At 32.1% G+C, this 20,724-nt stretch overlaps 1 protein-coding gene across 1 annotated transcript in view; it reads left to right on the top strand.

Moving 5' to 3' along the window:
* Window positions 1-20,724, top strand: part of ADAM17 (ADAM metallopeptidase domain 17) — a 47,794-nt gene that overhangs the window by 12,930 nt on the left and 14,140 nt on the right. Inside the window, exons 3-11 of the mRNA XM_003757874.4 lie at window positions 518-648; window positions 1,418-1,506; window positions 3,532-3,700; window positions 5,499-5,626; window positions 7,450-7,539; window positions 11,966-12,079; window positions 14,092-14,236; window positions 14,407-14,495; window positions 20,138-20,290. Of these exons, the coding sequence (XP_003757922.1) occupies window positions 518-648; window positions 1,418-1,506; window positions 3,532-3,700; window positions 5,499-5,626; window positions 7,450-7,539; window positions 11,966-12,079; window positions 14,092-14,236; window positions 14,407-14,495; window positions 20,138-20,290 (1,108 nt within the window). The remainder of the gene's footprint in view (window positions 1-517; window positions 649-1,417; window positions 1,507-3,531; window positions 3,701-5,498; window positions 5,627-7,449; window positions 7,540-11,965; window positions 12,080-14,091; window positions 14,237-14,406; window positions 14,496-20,137; window positions 20,291-20,724) is intronic.

Genomic DNA, 20,724 nt, shown 5'->3' with positions numbered 1-20,724 from the left:
ATATATATATATATATATATATATATACACACACACACACACACACACCCTTCCTCAGAAGACTGAAATTGTTAAGGGACAGTTGGAAAGCTACTGTAACACAGGCATAACTATTTTAATATTTATACTGAGTATCTTAGATCTGTTTATTTACTCTATGATAGATTTATTTCAAAGTGAAGTAGCCAAAATTCTACAAGAAGAGGGAAGCATAGCAGGGTTAAGAAGCATTACAGGATACAGTTGGTATGTGTACTATATAACAACCTGACAGCTTATTAGACTTGAACTTAAACTATCCCAAAACTTTTGGTGTTACTTATTCTTTAGATAATCCAGGAAAGGTGAGTTTACAAGACCTTTTGGTCAATTTTTCCAGTTTCAATAACTTATGACCTACAAATGCTTGATTTTCAAGCCCAGTGACTCTAACTTTTGTCCATTTCTTATTAGATGGGTATTATAGATTTATATTTTGATGTTTGTTTAGAATTAAACAAACCCATTATTTTCCCAGGCATTTTAAAGTATATTTAACATCAAGTGCTGAACGCTTTTCACAAAATTTCAAAGTGTTGGTCGTGGATGGGAAAGAAGAGCAAGAATATCCTGTAAAATGGCAAGATTTTTTCACGGGGCATGTAGTGGGTGAGTGTGAGCAAAACTGCTGCAATATGGTGTGGGCCTTTGCTCAAGATGACTAGATCGAGGTTTTTTTCATGGGAAGAAATATCATTTTTATCTTTATGTATTTTCTTCAAATAGAAATTAGTTTTTGAAATTGATACATTTAACAAATCAGTAGTACAGGTAGTAAAGAAAAATGGGTATGGGAATGTTCATTAAAGTGAATTTCTTTTTTCTTTTTTTTTTTAAAGTAAAGTTTATTCTACTTCTACATGTGCAGCTAGTGCATTTTAAACATGCTTTATGAAATTATAGATGAGTTAGGATGGCCATTTCACTTTGGACCTTAGTTCAAATTTTCCTTTGGGAACATACATCTGCAGTGGGAAAAAAGAAAGTGCAATGAAATTTCCAGATCATGAATAGTTCATTAGCATAGACATAGCATAGGTGAAACCACATGTCTCTTTATTGCCTTTTTCAAAAAGAGGTAATACTAGGACTTATTCTTCTCAATGATGATCCTCTCATTTGGCTTGAAAAAATGTGGTGTGATTTTAAATTGCTGGATTTCAGGCTAATTATCAGATGATGGGAATTAACCTGGCTCTTTCTAAGGCATTCTTTATTATAGATTTTTCACATACTTTCCAGGCAAATCCTGATGAAGGATAGTAATTGTCATTTAGGCCCTCTGACTTGAATTTTTTTTAATACTAAATTTTGATTTGGGGTGTTTTCTGATATTAATAATTTTATTATTAATTTTGTTCTTTTTCTTGGCTTTAAGGTGAACACAATTCCAGGGTTCTGGCTCATATAGGTGATGATGACTTTACAGTAAGAATTAACACAGATGGGGCAGAATATAACATAGAGGTAATTTTTTTTTTGAGTCTTTTTTCAATATTAGATGCTTCTGGTCTTTTAAGAATGATGGTTTCCATCTGATTGTTTAGTAATATAGATATAAATGTCATTTTTTTACCTATGCTATTTTTTTCTTATAATTACATAACTAAAATTAACATTTTAATCTTTTTTTTTCATAAAGATAGGAAGCAGAATTAGTTGGAAGGCATTTTAATTTTGTTTTTTATAAATTAGAATCAGAATTTTAGAATCTAGAATTTTAGAAATAATGTTACTAATTTTTCTCAATACTTTGAGATGTCATATGTGGAGCATGTGGCAGGAGAATGTAGCCTTCCTCTTTCCTTTTCTGGCTCATTCTCTGTTCCCCTCATTGAAAAGGTATGTTTGTTTCTTGGAGCTCAAAAAAGAATAAATTTCTAAGGTAATCCTTCTAGAGGTCTTGTGAAGATTAGTAACAGTTGGTGATCAGAGAAGCTGAAATTCATAAGAACAATAACAACCACATTGTTTTGGTAGCTTCTCTGCTACTGAAGTATGGCCAATAAAAGCCGAGAAAGAACTCCTTAGATTACATTTAAGAACACATAAGATATAAATAGCTTATTTATTTACCAAGAAAATAAATATTTGTTCTTATTTTTGCATATTGTTGTGCCATTCTAAAAATACAAAAATACCCTATATGATTAGTGTTGTCATCTCCAAAAATCTTGTAGTTAAAAAACTGAAATTAAGCCCAATCAGAATAAAATTAACAAATTCTTACTCAGTAATGCCTCTTTTGAGCAAGTCACAGATTAGTTCTATCTTTTCCTTCTTACGGTTGGTTACGTACTTGGAAACAATTCTACCTTTATAGTTCGTTATCTTTAGTTTTGTTATCATTCTAGTTTTTTAAAGATGATGAAACTGAAACATAAAGCTACCTCGAAGTGAATCCTGACTATTTATATTCTAGATTTCTGAACAAAATGTTATCCTTTTTAAAGTTTGTCTTTGAATTGGGAAAGAAATATAAATAGTACTTGTTTGCATAAAAGTTACATGTTACATTTGTATATGGTATGGCTTAATAAATAATGATCTCTATAACTAAAGGAAATGAATTATAGATGCTTAATCTAAAATATATGACAATTAGATTCGTGTTTAGAGAGTTCTTTTTCCTTTTTTTTTTTTTTTTTTTTTCCAAATTTTTAGACTTGCCATTAAGGCAATAGAATTAGAGATTCTACTTTCCGTAAGTGGCTGTAGTCAACATTTCATTGTGTGACAGTTGGGACATCTTTTGAAATGCTTGCTTTATAAAGAAAATCTAAATTGTGGATTGAGTCACTTGTGAGATTTGTCAACCTTTCCAGTGTAAAATCATGTTTTTTTCTTTTAAAAGTGGTAGTTTCTATATTTCATCATATTATTTTCTCTAATAATGATTTGTATATCAATCAAATAATAGCGATAAAAAACCCAATCCCATAAATGTGTATGTAAGCATACTCTTAGGTTCTAATTCAGAAGACATATATATAATAATTTATCATTAGATATTTAAAACTTTGACTGCTATTACCTTTAAAATACATATGTCTTTAACTTTTTGTGTATATAGAGAAAGAAATTCATTTTTAATGTTATAGCAATCTTCTAGACTTATTAATACATTATTGATAAGATTCCAGAAAGGTTTGAGCTGAAAAGAAGGTAAAGAACATACCAGGAATCTGGAAGTTCAAATTCTGGTCCTTGCTTTGCCTCCAACCTGCTAGCCTTAGGATCATTTTACCTGTTTGGATCTTAGATTTCTCATTTTTAAATTTGATTTTGCCAGCACAGGAATCTTCCCCAAATGAAATTAAGTATCTTCAGATTTCCATCATAAAATGATTCGAGTACTTAATCTAAAAAGTCAGATCTGGATACATGAGAAAAGAAATATCCCAAAATGTGGGCATTTTGGTGTTTGCTGAATATTCTAGTCTATAAATAGTATTTATATTGTGTCCAGACATTCACATTTTATGTTTTTAGCCACTCTGGAGATTTATTAATGATACCCAGGACAAGAGGATGTTGGTTTATAAATCTGAAGATATCAAGAATGTTTCACGTTTCCAGTCTCCAAAAGTATGTGGTTATTTGAAGATCGAAAAGGAAGAACTGCTCCCTAAAGGACTAGAAGACAGGGAACAACATACAGGTGGGAATTAAAGCTTATTTTTTTGTATCTAGTATTTGAATAAAAATTAATACTAAATGATTGCCAGGTAATTTTAGCATCTTAGGCCTGCTTGTTAGAAAAGAATATTAACACAGGAATTATTGGATTAGTACTACATTTGCATCATATTGCTTAATATTGAAAGTACTGCTAAAAACAAGAGTTACTATAAATTACAGTCTTAATGTTGGAAAAATCCTTTTATATACACTATCTAGACTAACTCATAGTAGTGCCAGAACTAAAAGTCCTATCTCTTGATTCTTCAGTTCAATGTACTTTTCCTATATACCATTTAATTCAGTTCACCAAGTATTTATTAACTACATGCTTTATGTCAGGTATTCTGGTGCTGGCAAGTTGGTCTGTTTGGCCAGTAAAATTTAGTACTGGGAAAAAATCAAATTGATATGTCTGAGGAAAAATAGTCTGGTTTTTGAGAATATATTAAATTAAAAGTAAAACATAACAAGATATCAATGGCTTTTATTAATTGTAGAAGCATTAAAAAGTCTAAATGACTAAGTTGCTTGAAAAAAAAAAAAGCTTAAATTTCCACCATTTATGCTGTTAGATCTAATGTGATTAAAGAGTTTATTTTTGGGAAATTCATTGTTTCATGAAATAGACTTATTTTTTTAAACAAATTTAATTATTTTAAAATTCTTCTAATTTGTCCAAATCTTTGTCTCTGATTTCCACTCATTAATCAGTTCTTTGATAATTCAGCTCTCTGGAATGAATCCCTCTTCTTCATTTTCAATCAATTAAGTATTTATTAATTGCAAACTTTATTCAAGGCATTGTGATAGCCTTTCACATATTTGAAACGTATTTGCCCAGGGTCACACAGGCTAACATTCCTAGCTTTTTAAATTCATCCTTGTGAAATACAATAACAAGTCTGAAGAAATGTTTTAGTATTACTCTTGGATCATGGTACATAGAGCAAAACACAATTTTCCAGATATGCTCTTAATAGCAGAGTGCAGTGACATTGTTACCTCTCTTATTCTGGACACAGGAATGGTTAGACTGAGTTAGAGAGATTGCATTCTGTTAGGGAGTACCTGTGGATTTTGTTTCATGCCTGTCTTTGCTTACTCCAAAGAAAATATTTCTAAAGTAAATAAACACTAATGTTAGTGTAAAATTTAGTATTTCTCAAAATCTTTGATAATGTTATCAAAGGTTTTTTTTAAAATACTGTTTTCATTATTTTTGTGTATACTACTATAATTGTTGCTTTGTTCCACAAACATTTACTTTATTATACATATACTCATTTATTTGTCTGTATTTGTTATTTATATGCAAAGTATTGTAACAGGCACTAAGTATACAAAGATTTAAGAAGACAGTCTCAGCTTTCGAGGAACTTACAGTCAAGGCAGGGTAATGTTTAAGACACATCCAAATAACTATAATGTGATTTATAATTTAGTTGCAAAGGAGAGATCCAAAAGGGAGTTGTTGAGGTTTTGTTCACTGCCAGAGGAAGATAAGAACCTTTCAACTCTAAAAATGGGATTGTGGTGGTCAACTGTTAAGCATTTTATTGTATATTTTTAAAGTTAAGAAAATGTTTTATTTTCCTTTGACTTAGAGTATCATATTAGCTTTAAATTTTTTACTTTCTACTTCCTTACTTTTAAAAAAAATTTGTTTAGGTATCTTTGAAGGAATTAAGCTTAAATAATGTTCAAATAATAGTGCCTTTTTATTTTTTTAAAGTATTAATGTCAGGAATTCATTTAATTTAAAAAATTCATATTAGTACATGTTCGAGAGAAGAGAGCTCCTCCAGATCCAATGAAGAATACATGCAAGTTACTGGTAGTAGCAGACCATCGTTTTTACAAGTACATGGGCAGAGGGGAAGAGAGCACAACTACAAATTACTTAGTAAGTATCTGATAATAGATAAGATAATTAGCTGGGAGAAAAATTGATGCAGGGTTGTAGACTCCTTTGGGGAGATAACTGCTATAATCTGAAGCTTCATAAGATAAAAATCTGTTTAGACATTATATGATTTATTTTACCCTTTGAGGGCAATTCACCCATTAGATTTAGGAAGGTTTAGTTTTAAGTTTATGAAAATGTATATTATATGAAATGTTAAATTATATTTTAATGAATTGTTTTGATTTTGTACTAAATTTAGAGATAATTTACGTTTTTGTAGAAACTAGACTATTTAAAAGTTTATATTCTTATGGGTAAGGTGTAGATAAGATAATTAATTGGGAGAAAAATTCATGCAGGGTTGCAGACTCCTTTTGGAAGATAACTGCATTAATCTGAAGCCTAATAAGATAAAAATCTATTTAGGCATTATATGATTTATTTTATCCTTTGAGGGTGAACCCCTATTCACCATGAGATTTAGGAAGGCTTAGTTTTAGGTTTATGAAAATGCATATTACATGAAATGATAAATTATATTTTAAATGAATTATTTCATTTTGTACTAAATTTAGAGAAAATTCACTTTTTTGTATAAACTAGACTGCCTATTGAAAATTAAAAAAAAAAAATCATAACAGATTGCATTGCTGTATTAAGTACTACCTATATGTAAGTTCAGAAAAAGAAAAGATTCTTATCGTTATGGGTAAGGCTGTGTATGTATGTGTGTGAGTGTGTATGGATAAATATATGTAGATAGAGTTGTGACCTTGAAATTTTGCATGTTAGAATAATATAGAAAAAGCTGTATGTTGGAATATAGCTGTTTGTATCACTATTGATTTTTTTAATGGTGATAATGACATGAAGGAACAATTAAAATAACATTGAAAATGAGGAAATTAATGTTTAATTACTGGCTAATTTGATTTTTATAATCAAGTGGTATATTACGTTGACATTTTTCATGGGATGATCTCATTCACCATTTTGAGCCTTCCACAATGCAAGCTATTCATATATATTGTTAGCCTAACCCAATAAAGACATGGTCCTCACAGACTTGCCCTCATCCTTCTCTCCTACTGACTTTATTCTCTCAACCTACTATTGCATGACCAATGAATGGATTTATTGTGTAGTAGTGACAGTTGACAAGAAATTGTTCTATCATTATGCCAAGTCCCAAGAGAAATAGTAATTCACTATAATTCTCATTTCTAGTGAGATTGCAAAGTGATATATTTTTTTCAATTGGGAAGCTGTTCTTATTACTCATTTACTGATAATTGTTGATATTTTAAATGAAATAAGAGATTGATACTTCATTATTTCAATGAAGCCTTTATCTCTGTTGTGGGTATTCCAACTAGTGATGCAGATCATAGCCCATTCTTCCTTCTCATCCTCTGCCATTTTTGTGCTCAGCCTTCCCAAAATCCTCTACTATAGAATGTACACATGGCCCTCAAGGTTTTCCTCTAGTTCTTTTAAGATTTCGTGAATATTAACACAAAACTTGTACTGTTCATCATTATTCTTTTTTTTTTTTTTTTTTTTTTTTTTTTTGCTATATGGTAGCTTTTTTTTCCCTAGTCATGTCCTTGATGTTTTATGCTATTTTCATGAGCAAGTCATCATTGGTAATAGCAGGAATAGTAGGTTATAGTCTGCTTGTTATTTTCATCTTGCATTTTATTTCCAGTGATTAGTAGAAACTTTTTATTGGAATCCTCTCCAGAAGGAATCTCTTAGTTTTATATTGCATTATACAGATTTGTAAGTGTCTACATTATTTTGTTTTCTTTTATCCACAGATTGAATTGATTGACAGAGTTGATGACATCTATCGGAATACATCTTGGGACAATGCAGGTTTTAAAGGTTATGGCATACAGATAGAGCAGGTATTCATCAATGGATGTGGTTTATGTTTTCTATCTCAAAAATTTGCTTTTATTTGAACATTTATTATCTGGTATATTCCTCCCTCCCATTTCCCCTCCATTCCTAGACTGTGATTTGCATGAGGGCAGGGAACTTAGTTTACTTACTACTTGTATTTCCTAAAGTTTCCACTACAGTATTTTTTTTTTTTTTTTTTTTGAAATGGCTGGTTATTTTGTATTCATATGTGAATTGTAATCAGAATTTTTTTTAAAACCCTGTTTTTTATATTTAATGAAATCAGTGAATTATATTTATATTAATGATTCTTCATTTGAATTAAAGGTTCTTCTCTTTTTTGGTCCTTTGTAGCAAAACAGAAACTATTTCTAGGCGGTGGTCTCGATAAGAAAATTCCCTTTACTGATGAAGAGTAGCAATGTTCTGCAGTTTATAGGCTTAGAAAGTTCCTTAGGGTACATTAAGTGACTTTTTGCCCAGAATAACACAAGCATATGTCAAAGGCAGAACTTGACCCCTAATCCTCCTGATCCTGAGACTGACTTTCATCTGTTTCACTTCCTTGTCCTCCCTCTTTGCTCGAGCCTACCTCAACATATTCTTATGCATGAAGCTTTGTTGTATCATGTTAGCCTATAGTATCATTTCTTTTCCCTGAGTTTCGTAGTGCTGATCATCTGTTGTCTTGTTGTTCAACTCTTCCTGTATATTATTCTGTTTCTGTCATCTAATTGTAAGATCCTTGTAGCCAGGAACCAAGTTTTATGCTCATTTTTTTCTCTTACAGAATCTAGCTCAATGTTTTGAAACCATTATGTGTTCAGTAAATACTTGATGTTATTAAATAAAATTTATAGATGTTTAAATGACATTCATACATGTCACAACATTGAAATTTTTGTTTTCCTACACGAAAATTTTTAAAGCCTTTTCTTGGATTATATAAGGAAAGAGTAGCACCAGGTACAAAAATAAATTCAAAATCAACAAACAAACAAGAAGTATCCCACCATACTACATGCCAGGCTCTGGATACAAAAACAAAAGTTGGATGTCCTTTACTTTCAAGGAGCTTGCATTTTATTGGAGAAGACAGTGCTCTGGGGGGAAAAGGGGGGTAGTTGCACCCATGATTTCATCCCTGTCTTCTCCAATAGTTTCTCTTCTAGTCATCCCCACTTTTTCTTTTTATCTACCAGCTCCTGGATATCTTCAGATACACTCATGTTTCCTTCATCAGAAGTGTTTCTTCCAACATTAGGCTGATTAGGCTTAATTTGTAATGGGGCCATCTGGAGGAGAAAATGAAGCCGGTCTTTGCAGGTCATACCATCACCTCCCTGATATCATGGTCCTTTCTGAGAATGAAGGGCAAATAACATCCTCTCTCTACTCTAGCTATTTTGATTGCTGTCCCCTGTGTCTGGAATGTTCTCCCCTCTTCATCTCTACCTCTTGGAATCACTGTCTGTCTTCAGTGCCAGCTAAAATGTCATCTTTTACAAGAAGGCTTTTTTGAACCTTAATTCAAATGCCTTTTCTCTGTTGGTTTCTCCATTTTCTCCTATTTTTATCTTCTGCATTATAGTTTGTTCTCACCCCTACCAGAAGAGCAGCAAATAAATGTTTTTGTCCTTTACATGGCCAGCACTTAACATAGTATCTGGCATACAGTAGGTGCTTCCTAGCTGGCTAGCTAATCACCAAGATAGCTACGTAGAAGTGAATTTTTTAGCTATCTGTAATTTCCCAAATTATCCATCTACAAATAAAATGTAACTTACATGAGAATATATACTACATCTTTTTTCCTTTATATCTCCAATTCTTACCACAGTCTTTGGCATGCAGCAAGTTTTAAATAAATGCTTATTAATTTTCTGATTGATTTATTCTTCAAATCATAGGGAAGTTGGGATAGTGAAGTGTATGGAAGATGCCCAGGAGAATCCTTATTTTACTCTCATAAATGTGCGCACGCGTGTGTGTGTGTGTGATATAATTTTTTTTTTTAAATAAAAATGTTCTATTCTCTACTGACTCAAAAGGAATGGTGAATAAAAATCACTAGAAATAAAATTTGAAGAAAGAATTTTAACATTCAATGATGTCTGTGAACAATACAGTTTTTAAGTAATTAAAGGAAATCTTAAATATCAAATAGAGATTAATTTATATAAAGATGAATTTTTTTCCATCAGAGTTTGTGGGTTCTGTGGAATCTATTCTTGGATCCCATGGAATTTGATGAACCTGAGGATAAATAATTAATATAATCATGTATGAGAAAAGATGTTTATGGGAGTCAGTAAGAAAAATAAAATAGAAATCAATAATAATTTAAGGAACTGAATTTGGTATCAGAGGATACCTGCCTTTGTCAATTATTGTCTGGGTAGTTGGTTAAGCAGCTGGAATACAATTTTAAACCATGGAAAAATCTTCATTGTACAGATGACCATGACATCATTTGTACATAGAATAAAACAAGGAAATTCATCTGGCTCTATAGCAGTTGAATCACATTGTTGAAAAGTCTTTCTACACCAGTGTACAAAAACTAAATCTTATTCAGGAGCCATATATTAAGTTGCATATTCAGCCCATAGAGACTTCATAGAAGGTACTTTTTGGAGATTCAAGCTTCTATAATAACATCTCTAGTGTCTTTTGTTTTCAAACACCAGAAAATGAAACATGATTGAATGCTAATAATTAGATAGAATGTAAATTAATGATATTTTGGATTAAAAAAATACTAAAGAATTTTGCAATAAAACATTTGTGAGGAAAAAAAAATGTTAAAAGGGAAACAAACCTGGCTCATACTAAATGCTTAATAAATGATTATTATTAGCTATCTGCAGAAGAAGTACAAAGTAGTTTTAAGAGGGAGGATATCAGCATTTGAACATATTAATGAACAATTCATTTTTAAAAATGTTTATTATGTTCCATGCCCTACAATATTGATCTTGGTCAAAGTTTAAGTAGAAACTGGAGCTTTACATTAACTCTCAAAAGACCTCAAAAAAAACTTTAATTTAAAAGGATTCTACAAAGTAGAGAGGGAGAAGGTACCTTTTTAGGAGTAGGGCATGACAGTGTGACATCAAGAAGGAGTATTTGCCTCAATGATAGAGTAAAAGGAATTAATGTATAATAAGGGAAGAAAACGTTGGTTCAGGTCATTATAAAGAATTTTAAATCCTATAAAGAGGAATATAAACTTTATCACAAAAACGATCAGGAGTCATGCTTATTGTATGGGGAAAGTTTTTGGGAGAGAATGATAGTCAGAATTACAGTTTAGGAAAATCACTTTGACAGTTTGTAGAGAATGGATTGGAGTCAGGAGATTTGAGGCAAGGAGTCCAATTAAGAGACTATGTATAGAACATTTTGGAAGGTGGTGGACAAAAAAACCAAAATAGAATCTTGAGGAATTTATGTCCTGCTTGGGAAATCCAAACAAATAAGTATAATGGAAAGTAATTTAAAGAGGAAGAAAGCACGGATAATAGAGGGAATTTTGTGAGAGGAGACTTTCAATAAATGTTTGATAAATTTTATAAAATATGTTATCTTGGCATGTACCTATTGTCACATTATTATCACTCATTGCTAGTCGTGTCATTTTGATAAAATTATTTGAAAATAATACTCAGAACTTGATAGTACTCCCAATGAATTGACACATTTTGGTATAGAAATTGTTGCTTTTGTATATCTTTCCAGATTCTTCTCCTACAATGTAGGATGATGTTATTGCCTTCATCATTGTCTTTGTTGATGTTTTGGCTCAAGAGAGATTCTTAAATAAATTGGTAGTAATAAATACTGTATTCTTAATATTTAGAGATTTGTTTTAGATAATTTTTCTTTTTGTAAGACATAAATTTGATCTTTGCTAAATCTTTTATGAAAAATTGTGAAGGCAGCATATTTATATGAACTGTGTAGAAGGATCATATGTTTTATAATCTTTTCTGTTAGTTGCAAGTAATACCATACATTATATAATGCAATGTCTTCATTTTATGGTCCACAGTGACCACAAAACCTGCATTTTGAAAGATGTTATTACTTGTACTTTTATAATTTTGAATCTTTTGTCATAATAATCATTCTAACCTCATATCTTCTAAGTTTTAATTTCTGAAATTTCTACAAGAGAACCACAAGCATAAAAAAATTAAGTTTATTAGTAACTTTGTACATTTTTAATCATATTAGATTATACTCTCTAACTGTGCCTCTCCATTTGTTTTTAAAATGACTTACCTTTATATTTTAAAGATTTATAGGGCTTAATTTTAAAACATTTTTCCTTTTCTGTCATAGTGTTTTGGCATTTATAAAATTGCTAGAGTTTGAATTACTTTCTTTGGCTTTACTCTAATTATATCCTCTTTTTAAGTATAGATTCGTATCCTCAAGACACCTCAAGAGGTAAAACCTGGTGAAAAGCACTTTAACATGGCAAAAAGTTATCCCAGTGAAGAGAAGGATGCTTGGGATGTGAAGTCGTTACTAGAGGTAGGTCATAATTCAAGATATAGAGGTAGGTCATAATTCAAGATTCATTGACTCATTTAAGGATTCTTTACATGAATATAGCTGAGTTATATACAATGATGAAATATAATATCAGGATAGATAATTGAATACTAGGAATAATTCATTTTGCTTTTTCAAACTATAATCCTGTATTGTATGGCAGAAAAAGCAGCTTTGGGGAAACATTGAAAATCCTTATGGTTTTTTCACTGAGAACAGAATGCTTTCAGGAAATACCATCTTTTTGCTGTATTAGTTGTTTGGGCATGTGGTATTGACACAAATCAGTAGATAGTGCCTCGGTATCTTATATGAGCCCTAGAAAACAGCTATAGCACTAACATTTGTTTTTATTTTTTTTCCCTGCTAGCTCCTTGAGGGCAAGAGCTGGGTGCCTCCCACATAGTAGGTACTTCAAGAAATTCTTGTTTATGATGAATTGAGTTAGTTCAAGATTAGGGATCCCCTATAATATCATCTTCCTTTCTCTCTCAAGTCCACTTGGTTCTTGCATGTTGTGATAGATTATTGGATGAACCTAAAATCTGAAGGCTTGAGTCCTAGTTCCAGTTCTGAATGTTAAGCTATTTGAGCCTCGTTTTTCTCATCGTTGAAATGGAGATTTTAATAATGCCTGTGTCCTTTTTTATAGGATTGATGCAAAAATCAAATACATAGTTCATTTATATAGCTGGTTATTCATCCCAAAATTATTGAGTGATGAAACACTTTGTAAACTGTAAAGTATTATATATAACTATTAGATGTTAGAGATAAAGAAGTGCCATATATATCTTGCTTTTAAAACCTTATAGCTGATCATTTTTAGGTGAGTCTGCCATCAGGAGAAGATCTTTCTAAAGGATGATTTAAAATGTAGAATTTTCTTTTTAGAATATATATATTTTAATATTTATAGAATTTAATTTGAAAGAATTTATAAAGTCTAAACTTCACAACTTATTTGTAAAGGCAATAGAGGCACTGAAGGTCTTTGATTTTTGTTTTGGTTTTTTGTTTTTTCTGGTTATACATGCACATTCATTTTTTAATACACTTTTCTTTATGAATCATGTTGGGAGAGAAAAATCAAAATAAAAGGGAAAGACCAAGAGAGAAAATAAAACAGATGAAAAAGGGGGGGAAAGTGTATATAGCATGTGTTGATTTATATTCAGTCTCCATAGTTCTCTCTCTCTAGCTGCAGATGGCATTTTCTATCCAAAGTTCATTGAGATTGCTTTGGATCACTGAACTGCTGAGAAGAAACAAGTCTTTCATAGTTGATTATCACATGTTCTTGGTGTTATTGTGTACAATGTATTTCTGGTTCTGCTTGTTTCTCTCAGCATTAGTTCATGTAAATCTTTCCAGACCTTTCTAAAATCAGCTAGTTCATCTTTTTTTTTTTTTTTTTAACAGAACAATAATATTCCATTACTTCCATATACATAACTTTTTCAGCCATTCCCCAACTGATGGGCATCTACTCATTTTTCTAATTCCAAAAGCCAGATATTTTAAAAATATTTTGATAACTACGAAATTTATTGGTGTTATTCTTTCCCCATGTAGAATATCACTTTTGTCATAGTAATATTAAGTGTTTTCTAGCATATCTAGAAGTGTTAAAGTAGTATTGTAAGATTTTTTTTTTTTCAAGGAAGCTTTTTTGCAAAGGTTCCCTAGGACAACTTTAAAAGGCTCTAAAATATAGCATTACAGTGTCTTTCAGGTCTGGGTTCTTTTTCATCATCATCATACCTTATAGCTTCAGCCCTGTATATCTATAAAAACTTGCTATCTCTTCCAGTCAGGCATTATTTGACACATACATCTGGCTAAAACTCAGACAGGTAGATAGGTTATCTGGCTAAAGAGCATTGGAGCAATTGGTGAATTGTAATGCTGGGTTGTGATAATAAAGTAGTAAAGAAATATTGTAACAAAATCTTTTTATCTGATATTATTTTGCATCTCATTTTTTAAAGCAATTCAGCTTTGATATAGCTGAAGATGCATCAAAAGTTTGTCTTGCACATCTTTTTACATATCAAGATTTTGACATGGGAACTCTTGGATTAGCATATGTTGGATCTCCCAGAACGAACAGTCATGGAGGTGTTTGTCCAAAAGGTGAGATTTTTTTTTTTCCCACTTTCCTGGTGAATGTGATTTTGGTATCACAGGCCAGGATGACTGGATTATGAATAAGGAAAAGGTAAGGTATGGAAGGGGAAGGGAGAGAGAAGAAAGGTGTTTAGAGATGTTTTCCCTAAGCAATTTGTTTTTCCCCCCTCTTCTAGCTTATTATAGCTCAGTTGGGAGAAAGAACATCTTTCTGAATAGTGGCTTGACCAGCACAAAAAATTATGGTAAAACCATCCTTACAAAGGTATGTTTCTTGGTGGTTCTTTTAAAATATTTTAGTTTGTGATAAGTGCTATACTTTATGGATCACAGATATTCATAAACACAGCACATTGGGTTGTATTTTTTTAAAGTGCTTAAGCCTGGCTTGTGTTCCAGATTCTCTTCCAATTCTAAGTACTGTCCTATAGGTAGTGCATCCTGACATTTCTCTAGTCTGTAATATGAAGTTTCATTGGGATCTTCTATTGCCTTATGTTATTCTGTCACCATTCATTAACTTAATTTTAAGGGTGAAGGTGAGAGCCATATGTATCTGATTTGATAATCCTGCTATTTTTTGAAAGGGAAATTATATACTTAGGGGGGGAAATACTTACTGAATTATAGCAGAGCTATTTGAAATCTGAATAATCCTCAAAATTTAAGGTTATATAACATGTTGTGATTTAAGTTTTAGGAAGACCTTCAAAGGGAGGTTGCCAGTATTGCTTTCTTTGTTTTAATAAAGGTGAATTTGTTTGAAGATTTTCAAATCTTTTAGTTTTGCTTTAGGGAGACTTAAGGTTATGAGGATATTTTGAAGAGGTGGCATTCCTAGTCAGTAAGTATAGCAAAAATAATCTTAATTCTTCTTAGTCGTATGCACAGCCACTTTTCTAGTTTTTCAGTTTTTTATGGCATAAAGGAATGTTATTATTTAATTGATAGTCTGTTCATATCATTTTTTGTTAAGAGTGACTATGGCCCACTCTATAAAAGTCCATCTTTTTTTTTCTGACATCAATGTGAAATGAGAAAGAAATGAGACTATTTTAAATATATGTCTTGTTAATGATTCATCAGATCATACAATTTTGAGACCACTGCAATGTCTTTTCCAACTTGGATGTATCAAATTAATTGAATGGCATATTAATAGATTATACTCATAAAATGAAATCTCTTTGAAAACATCTTAGTTACTGTACTAAAGCTATAAAACTATTAGTACCTTGGAACTGTACTGAGACTTTTGGGACACCCTCTATACTGAAAAAATGACATCTGTCATAAGCTACTTAATTTTAGCTTATATTCAGACCACTATGGTATTTAATTCACCTTTTCTCATGATTAGCAATGATTTTACTTAAAGACAAATTTGAAAGTAACTTTGAGTCTGCTCTTGTTGGCACAGAACACGTAATTATTATTTTCCTGTGATTTTGCACTATGAAACAAATCTGGGCAGGGGAGAATTATAAGCTCTTTAATTTGGGTTTTTTTTTCCCAAATTTATTTTATTTAAAGAAACAGAATAAGAAATTTAAAGAACAGAAAAGAAATACAAAGCAGAAGAGAACATTGTCATGTGCCCAGCAGAACATTAGAGAGGATTCAAAATATATAACAATAATTACCAGTTCAAGAAAGTGTGTGTGTGTGTGTGTGTGTGTGTGTGTGTGTGTGTGTGTGTGTGTGTGTGACAACTTCGCTAACACCCAGGACACCCCAGAATCAGCCAGTCAGGATAAGCAAAAGTCCTTATTCTTTATTCTTGTCTTGAGACGTAGGATTGAACAGGATGGAAGCAGAATCTCCGCGACCGCCTTCTTCCTCGTCCACAACAAAGAGTGATCCTGGCTAATCTTACTCCACCCCCTAGTCCCTCCTACAACCCTCTGTATACACCAGTCATTGAGCCAGCACAGGATAGTGGGAAGGACTATTTTCCAAGCATGTGCCCAAAGAGTATTGTCCAATCTGTAATTAGCCCTAAGTGCTTGAACCGACCTCAGTGCAATGATTCAGAGTTTCAGCCCTCTACATGTGTGTGTATATTAGAAGAAATTATATTCGTGAGTGTCCATCTTTACTTCCTTGTAAATTGTTCTTTTGTTTGCTGCTGTGCATTTTTTTTTTAACTTTATTTTTTACCTCCTTTTGGCCCTCCCACTGTCAAGCAGGCTATAGTTAAGAAAGGCTATATATATATATATATATATATATATATATATATATATATATATATATAGTGTGTGTGTGTGTATAGATATATACATATATAGACATACACAGATATATCTTTCCTATCCCTGCTGACTCTTTAAAAATTCTGCCCCAAAACTTGGCCTTGTTATTACATAACCTCCCCCAACCCATGCATCCTTCCCTTGTCTTCTTCCCTCACCCTTTGCTTTCCTGTCCAACCATCCCTCCCCCCTTATTTCTTTATAGGTTTTGGAGGTTGCTATACTCTTCATAGTTATATATGTGTTGCCTTTTTAACCCATTCTTTCTGTCACCCATGTGAGTAGGTTTTCAAAAATATGAACTCTGCTCCCCCTTTGTTGCCTCTGTGCCTGTTTTTCCTCTGCACTTCATTTGTATGACATAATTACTATTTTTACCTTAACTCTGCCCCAGTCTTTCTTTTGAGCTGTCGTATTGTTGGTGTTGATCTTAAACATATGCTATAAATTTCCCATGTAAAAAAACAGACAATTTATTCATGTTGAATTCCTTGAAATTTATCTTTGATATTGGCTTTTATGTTAAATTTTCTGTTAAGTTCAAGTTTGGTTGATGATAAAAAGTTCTGAAAATCTGCAAGTTCATTGAATATCCATTTTTTCTCATGCAGTATTATAGATGATCTTGCTAGATATGATATTTTTGGCCGCAGGTTGGTAAATAGGATTTCAAGACCTGCAGTCTTTTATTGTAGCTGCTAAAAAGTCCTGTACAATTCTAATTGTAGCTCTTGCATATTTGATTGTTTTTTCTTGTTTCTTGCAAAAATCTTCAAAATTTGGCCATGATATTCTTATATGGTTTCCATAAAGGCTCTGTTGAGATTTTAAGAGGTGAATTTTTTTCTGTTTTTACTTTCCTCTCATATTCTACCCACTCCAAGATAGTTTTCTTGAATTATTGTGTCAAGATCCTTTTTTTTTGGTCACAACTTTCAGGCAGTGCAATTATTATTATATTTTCTCTTCTTGATCTGTTCTCCAGATCTGTCATTTTTCTTATGTTTCACATTCTGTTGTATTTTTTCATTCTTTTATCATCTGTTTTGTTATTTCTTGGTCTTTCATAGTTTCATTGACTTTCCCTTACTCAATTCTAATTTTCAAAGAGTTATTTCATTTTTTCCACTCTGTATCTCCTTTTCTAATTGGCTAACTTTTTGGGGGGTATAATCTTGTTCTTCCTGGATGTTTGTTGTTATTTGGTATTGGGTTGTTTTTTAGTTTTTCCTCAATGTCTCTCATTTGACTTCTGAATTCTTTTTTGAGTTGTTCAATAAATTCTCTCTGGGATGGAAGCCATTTCATATTACTCTTTGGGATGGAATCTTTTTTTATTTCAACATCTTCCTCTGAAAGAACACTAGTCTTCCCTATTCGCATAGTATGTTTCTATGGTGGAGTTTTTTCTTTGCCAGTTCATATATATATATATGTAATTTATTTTATTATTTTTTTTTAATAAGAAATATTAGTGTAAAAACCCCTAATCCTGGGGTAGGGAGATGGTGTCTCTGGCTTCACTTCAACTCTCTCCCCAAACCAAGAGCTCCCCCCCTTGCAAGTAGTGTCCCTTCCCTGCTGCCTCTGTACCCACAGATGAGCTGGTTCCCTCTCTCTCCCTTCCCCTTCCCAGCAAATCAGCAGCACAGCTGGGGCTGGCATTCTTAATCAGCTGAAGTTCACTTGGCTCTTCTCAGACCCGGACTCCACAAACACTCAGGAAGATGAAAGTCTCTGTGGTTCCTGCTGAGGCTCCAGCCACAGCCAGCCAGCCCCAGGATTTCTCATTTGGTGTTTCTGCAGAGCTAGCCTGGAGGTGTTTGCACTTTAGACAGGTTATTTTCAGCCTGGCATCTTTCTTCAGATTTTCTTGGGTTGTATCCAGAGGACCTCTGTTCTACCCTAAGTCTTCTTGAATTTTCAGGAGTCTATAGTCACATTTGTTCTATTTGTGGGGAAAATCTGGAGAGCTTGAAATTTACCAACCTACTCAGCCATCTTTCCAGAATTCTCCCTCAACCCTTTAGTTTTTTAAGTGTATTTACTTTTGTTTTTTTAAACAATTACAACAATTAAGGCTGGCTTTCCTATTAAGTAAACACAATTCATTTATCCAAGATATGGAAACAGATACTCCCTATTTTAAAATTTCTTAATCACTTGAAATAGTTACATTAAAAAAATCATTGAATTTCATATATAATAATAAAGTACACTCACAGCTAGATGGTACAGTAGATAGAGTGCTGCTGGAATCAGCAAGATTCATCTTCAGGACAAATCTGACTTTACTTACTAGCTATTCGACCTTGGGAAAGCCCATTTAACCCTGTTTTGTCTCAGTTGTGAAATGAGCTGGAGATGGAAATGAGCAAATCGCTCCAGTATCTTTACCAAGAAAACCCCCAAATGGGGTCACTGAGAGATGGATGTGACTGAAAAATGGTTAAAGAACAACAATATAATGGTATTTTATCATTTTTTATTATTTTCCCTTATAAAATCTATATGACCTTAGTAATAATAAGCAACATACAAGAATTTAAGGATTCTAAAGCTGCTTTCTATGTATTATCTCATATGATCTTTAAGAACAGCCCTGTGAGATAGGTGCTATAGGTTTCATTATCCTCTTTTTTTGTAAATGAAGACCTTTGGTTCTGAAAGCTGAAGAGATTTACCCATGATCACAGAGCTTGGAAGTGTTGGAAAAAACTGTATGATCCAAATTCAGATCTTCCTGGCTCCTATTCAGTTCTCTTTTCACAGGCCCACTCTTCCTCTAAATAGTCATATAATTCTATGACATCTTTCGAGTGTGAAAGTTTTCTTTGTCAAGAAACTTTTAATTGTTAAAATTCTTGATCACAACATTAAAACATCAGTGAATAGTTTTAGGAATTAAAGAGCAAATGACATTGTTTTACAGTTGTTATTTTGTATTCTTGGTGTTGATTTTCAAAATCATAGGATTAAAGGGCATATAGATAAAGGAAAACATACACATCTTATTCCATTTTACAGAGAAAGAACTTAAAAATATAGAGGGGAAAATGACTAGCCCAAGATCACATAAGTATTAAGTAATAGAACCAGGAATTGAACCCAAGTCTTCTGATTCCAAATTTATTTTTCTTTCTATTTTAATGTTATATTACTTTGAATCTTAAAATCTTCGTGCTGCACAGTAGAATCTTTTTGTTATATTTCTGTTACTTGTGGAAAAGTGAATTGGAATTTTACTATTGGGTTTATTTGTTTGGTTGGGTTTTTTTACATTTATTCCATAGATTATTCTTGACCTTATATCATGACACTGTAGGCCCTAGTAATAATCACATATCACCTTCCAAATTGATAAATGCATGATGTTTCCTTATTTGTATTTATCTTTTTTGCTTAAATTCTTAAAATTTGCTAAATTAGCCAATTATATTAATTAAATGAAGCACTTTAGTGCATTCATTGTCTAATAATGGAATAGAATACAGTAATTGATGGTGACCAGCATTTATAGTCTATAATGATTCTATGTCAGTGCATGTATGACATAAATCTGACTTCATGAATAAATCTTTGCTCCTGTTGCCAAAATACTTTACAACTTATTTTGGGGAAATTATAGAACATTCTTTGCACTATCCTTAAGGAAGCTGATTTGGTTACAACTCATGAACTGGGACATAATTTTGGAGCAGAACATGATCCTGATGGTTTAGCAGAATGTGCCCCAAATGAAGATCAAGGAGGAAAATATGTTATGTATCCAATAGCTGTGAGTGGAGACCATGAGAATAATAAGGTATGTGGACCTGATATGACTAATGAGGGGAGAGAACTTGCTTTATTATTAGGAAAGAATCCAAAAACTGTATTCCTTATCTAAAAATGGAAAGGGGGAAGAAGGAACGACACAACCTTTCAACCTCCCTACCACCTTTAAAAAAAAGAGTAGTGCATTTTGTAATCACATATGGTTATCTACTTAAAAGTAGTATTTGAATTGTTTGAGTAACTAAAAAAAAGTTTTCTGGATTCTTCTGTTTTTTTAATATATTAGCTCTATAGAGAAGCAGTTGTATAGTGATCTTCAACCAATCTCCTGTACAAAATAATTTTATTAATGAGTAGATCTGATCATATTACCGCCCTTCTCAAAAATCTTCACTGAATTCCTATTGTCTCTAGAATAAACTACTGACTTCTTAGCTTAATATTTAAGGAGTTCCAACAAGA

This window comes from Sarcophilus harrisii, chromosome 2 (assembly GCF_902635505.1).
Source record: "Sarcophilus harrisii chromosome 2, mSarHar1.11, whole genome shotgun sequence".
NCBI classification, from domain to species: domain Eukaryota; kingdom Metazoa; phylum Chordata; class Mammalia; order Dasyuromorphia; family Dasyuridae; genus Sarcophilus; species Sarcophilus harrisii.
Note: the sequence above shows the minus strand (reverse complement) of the source record. Positions and strands in the feature narration are given on the sequence as shown.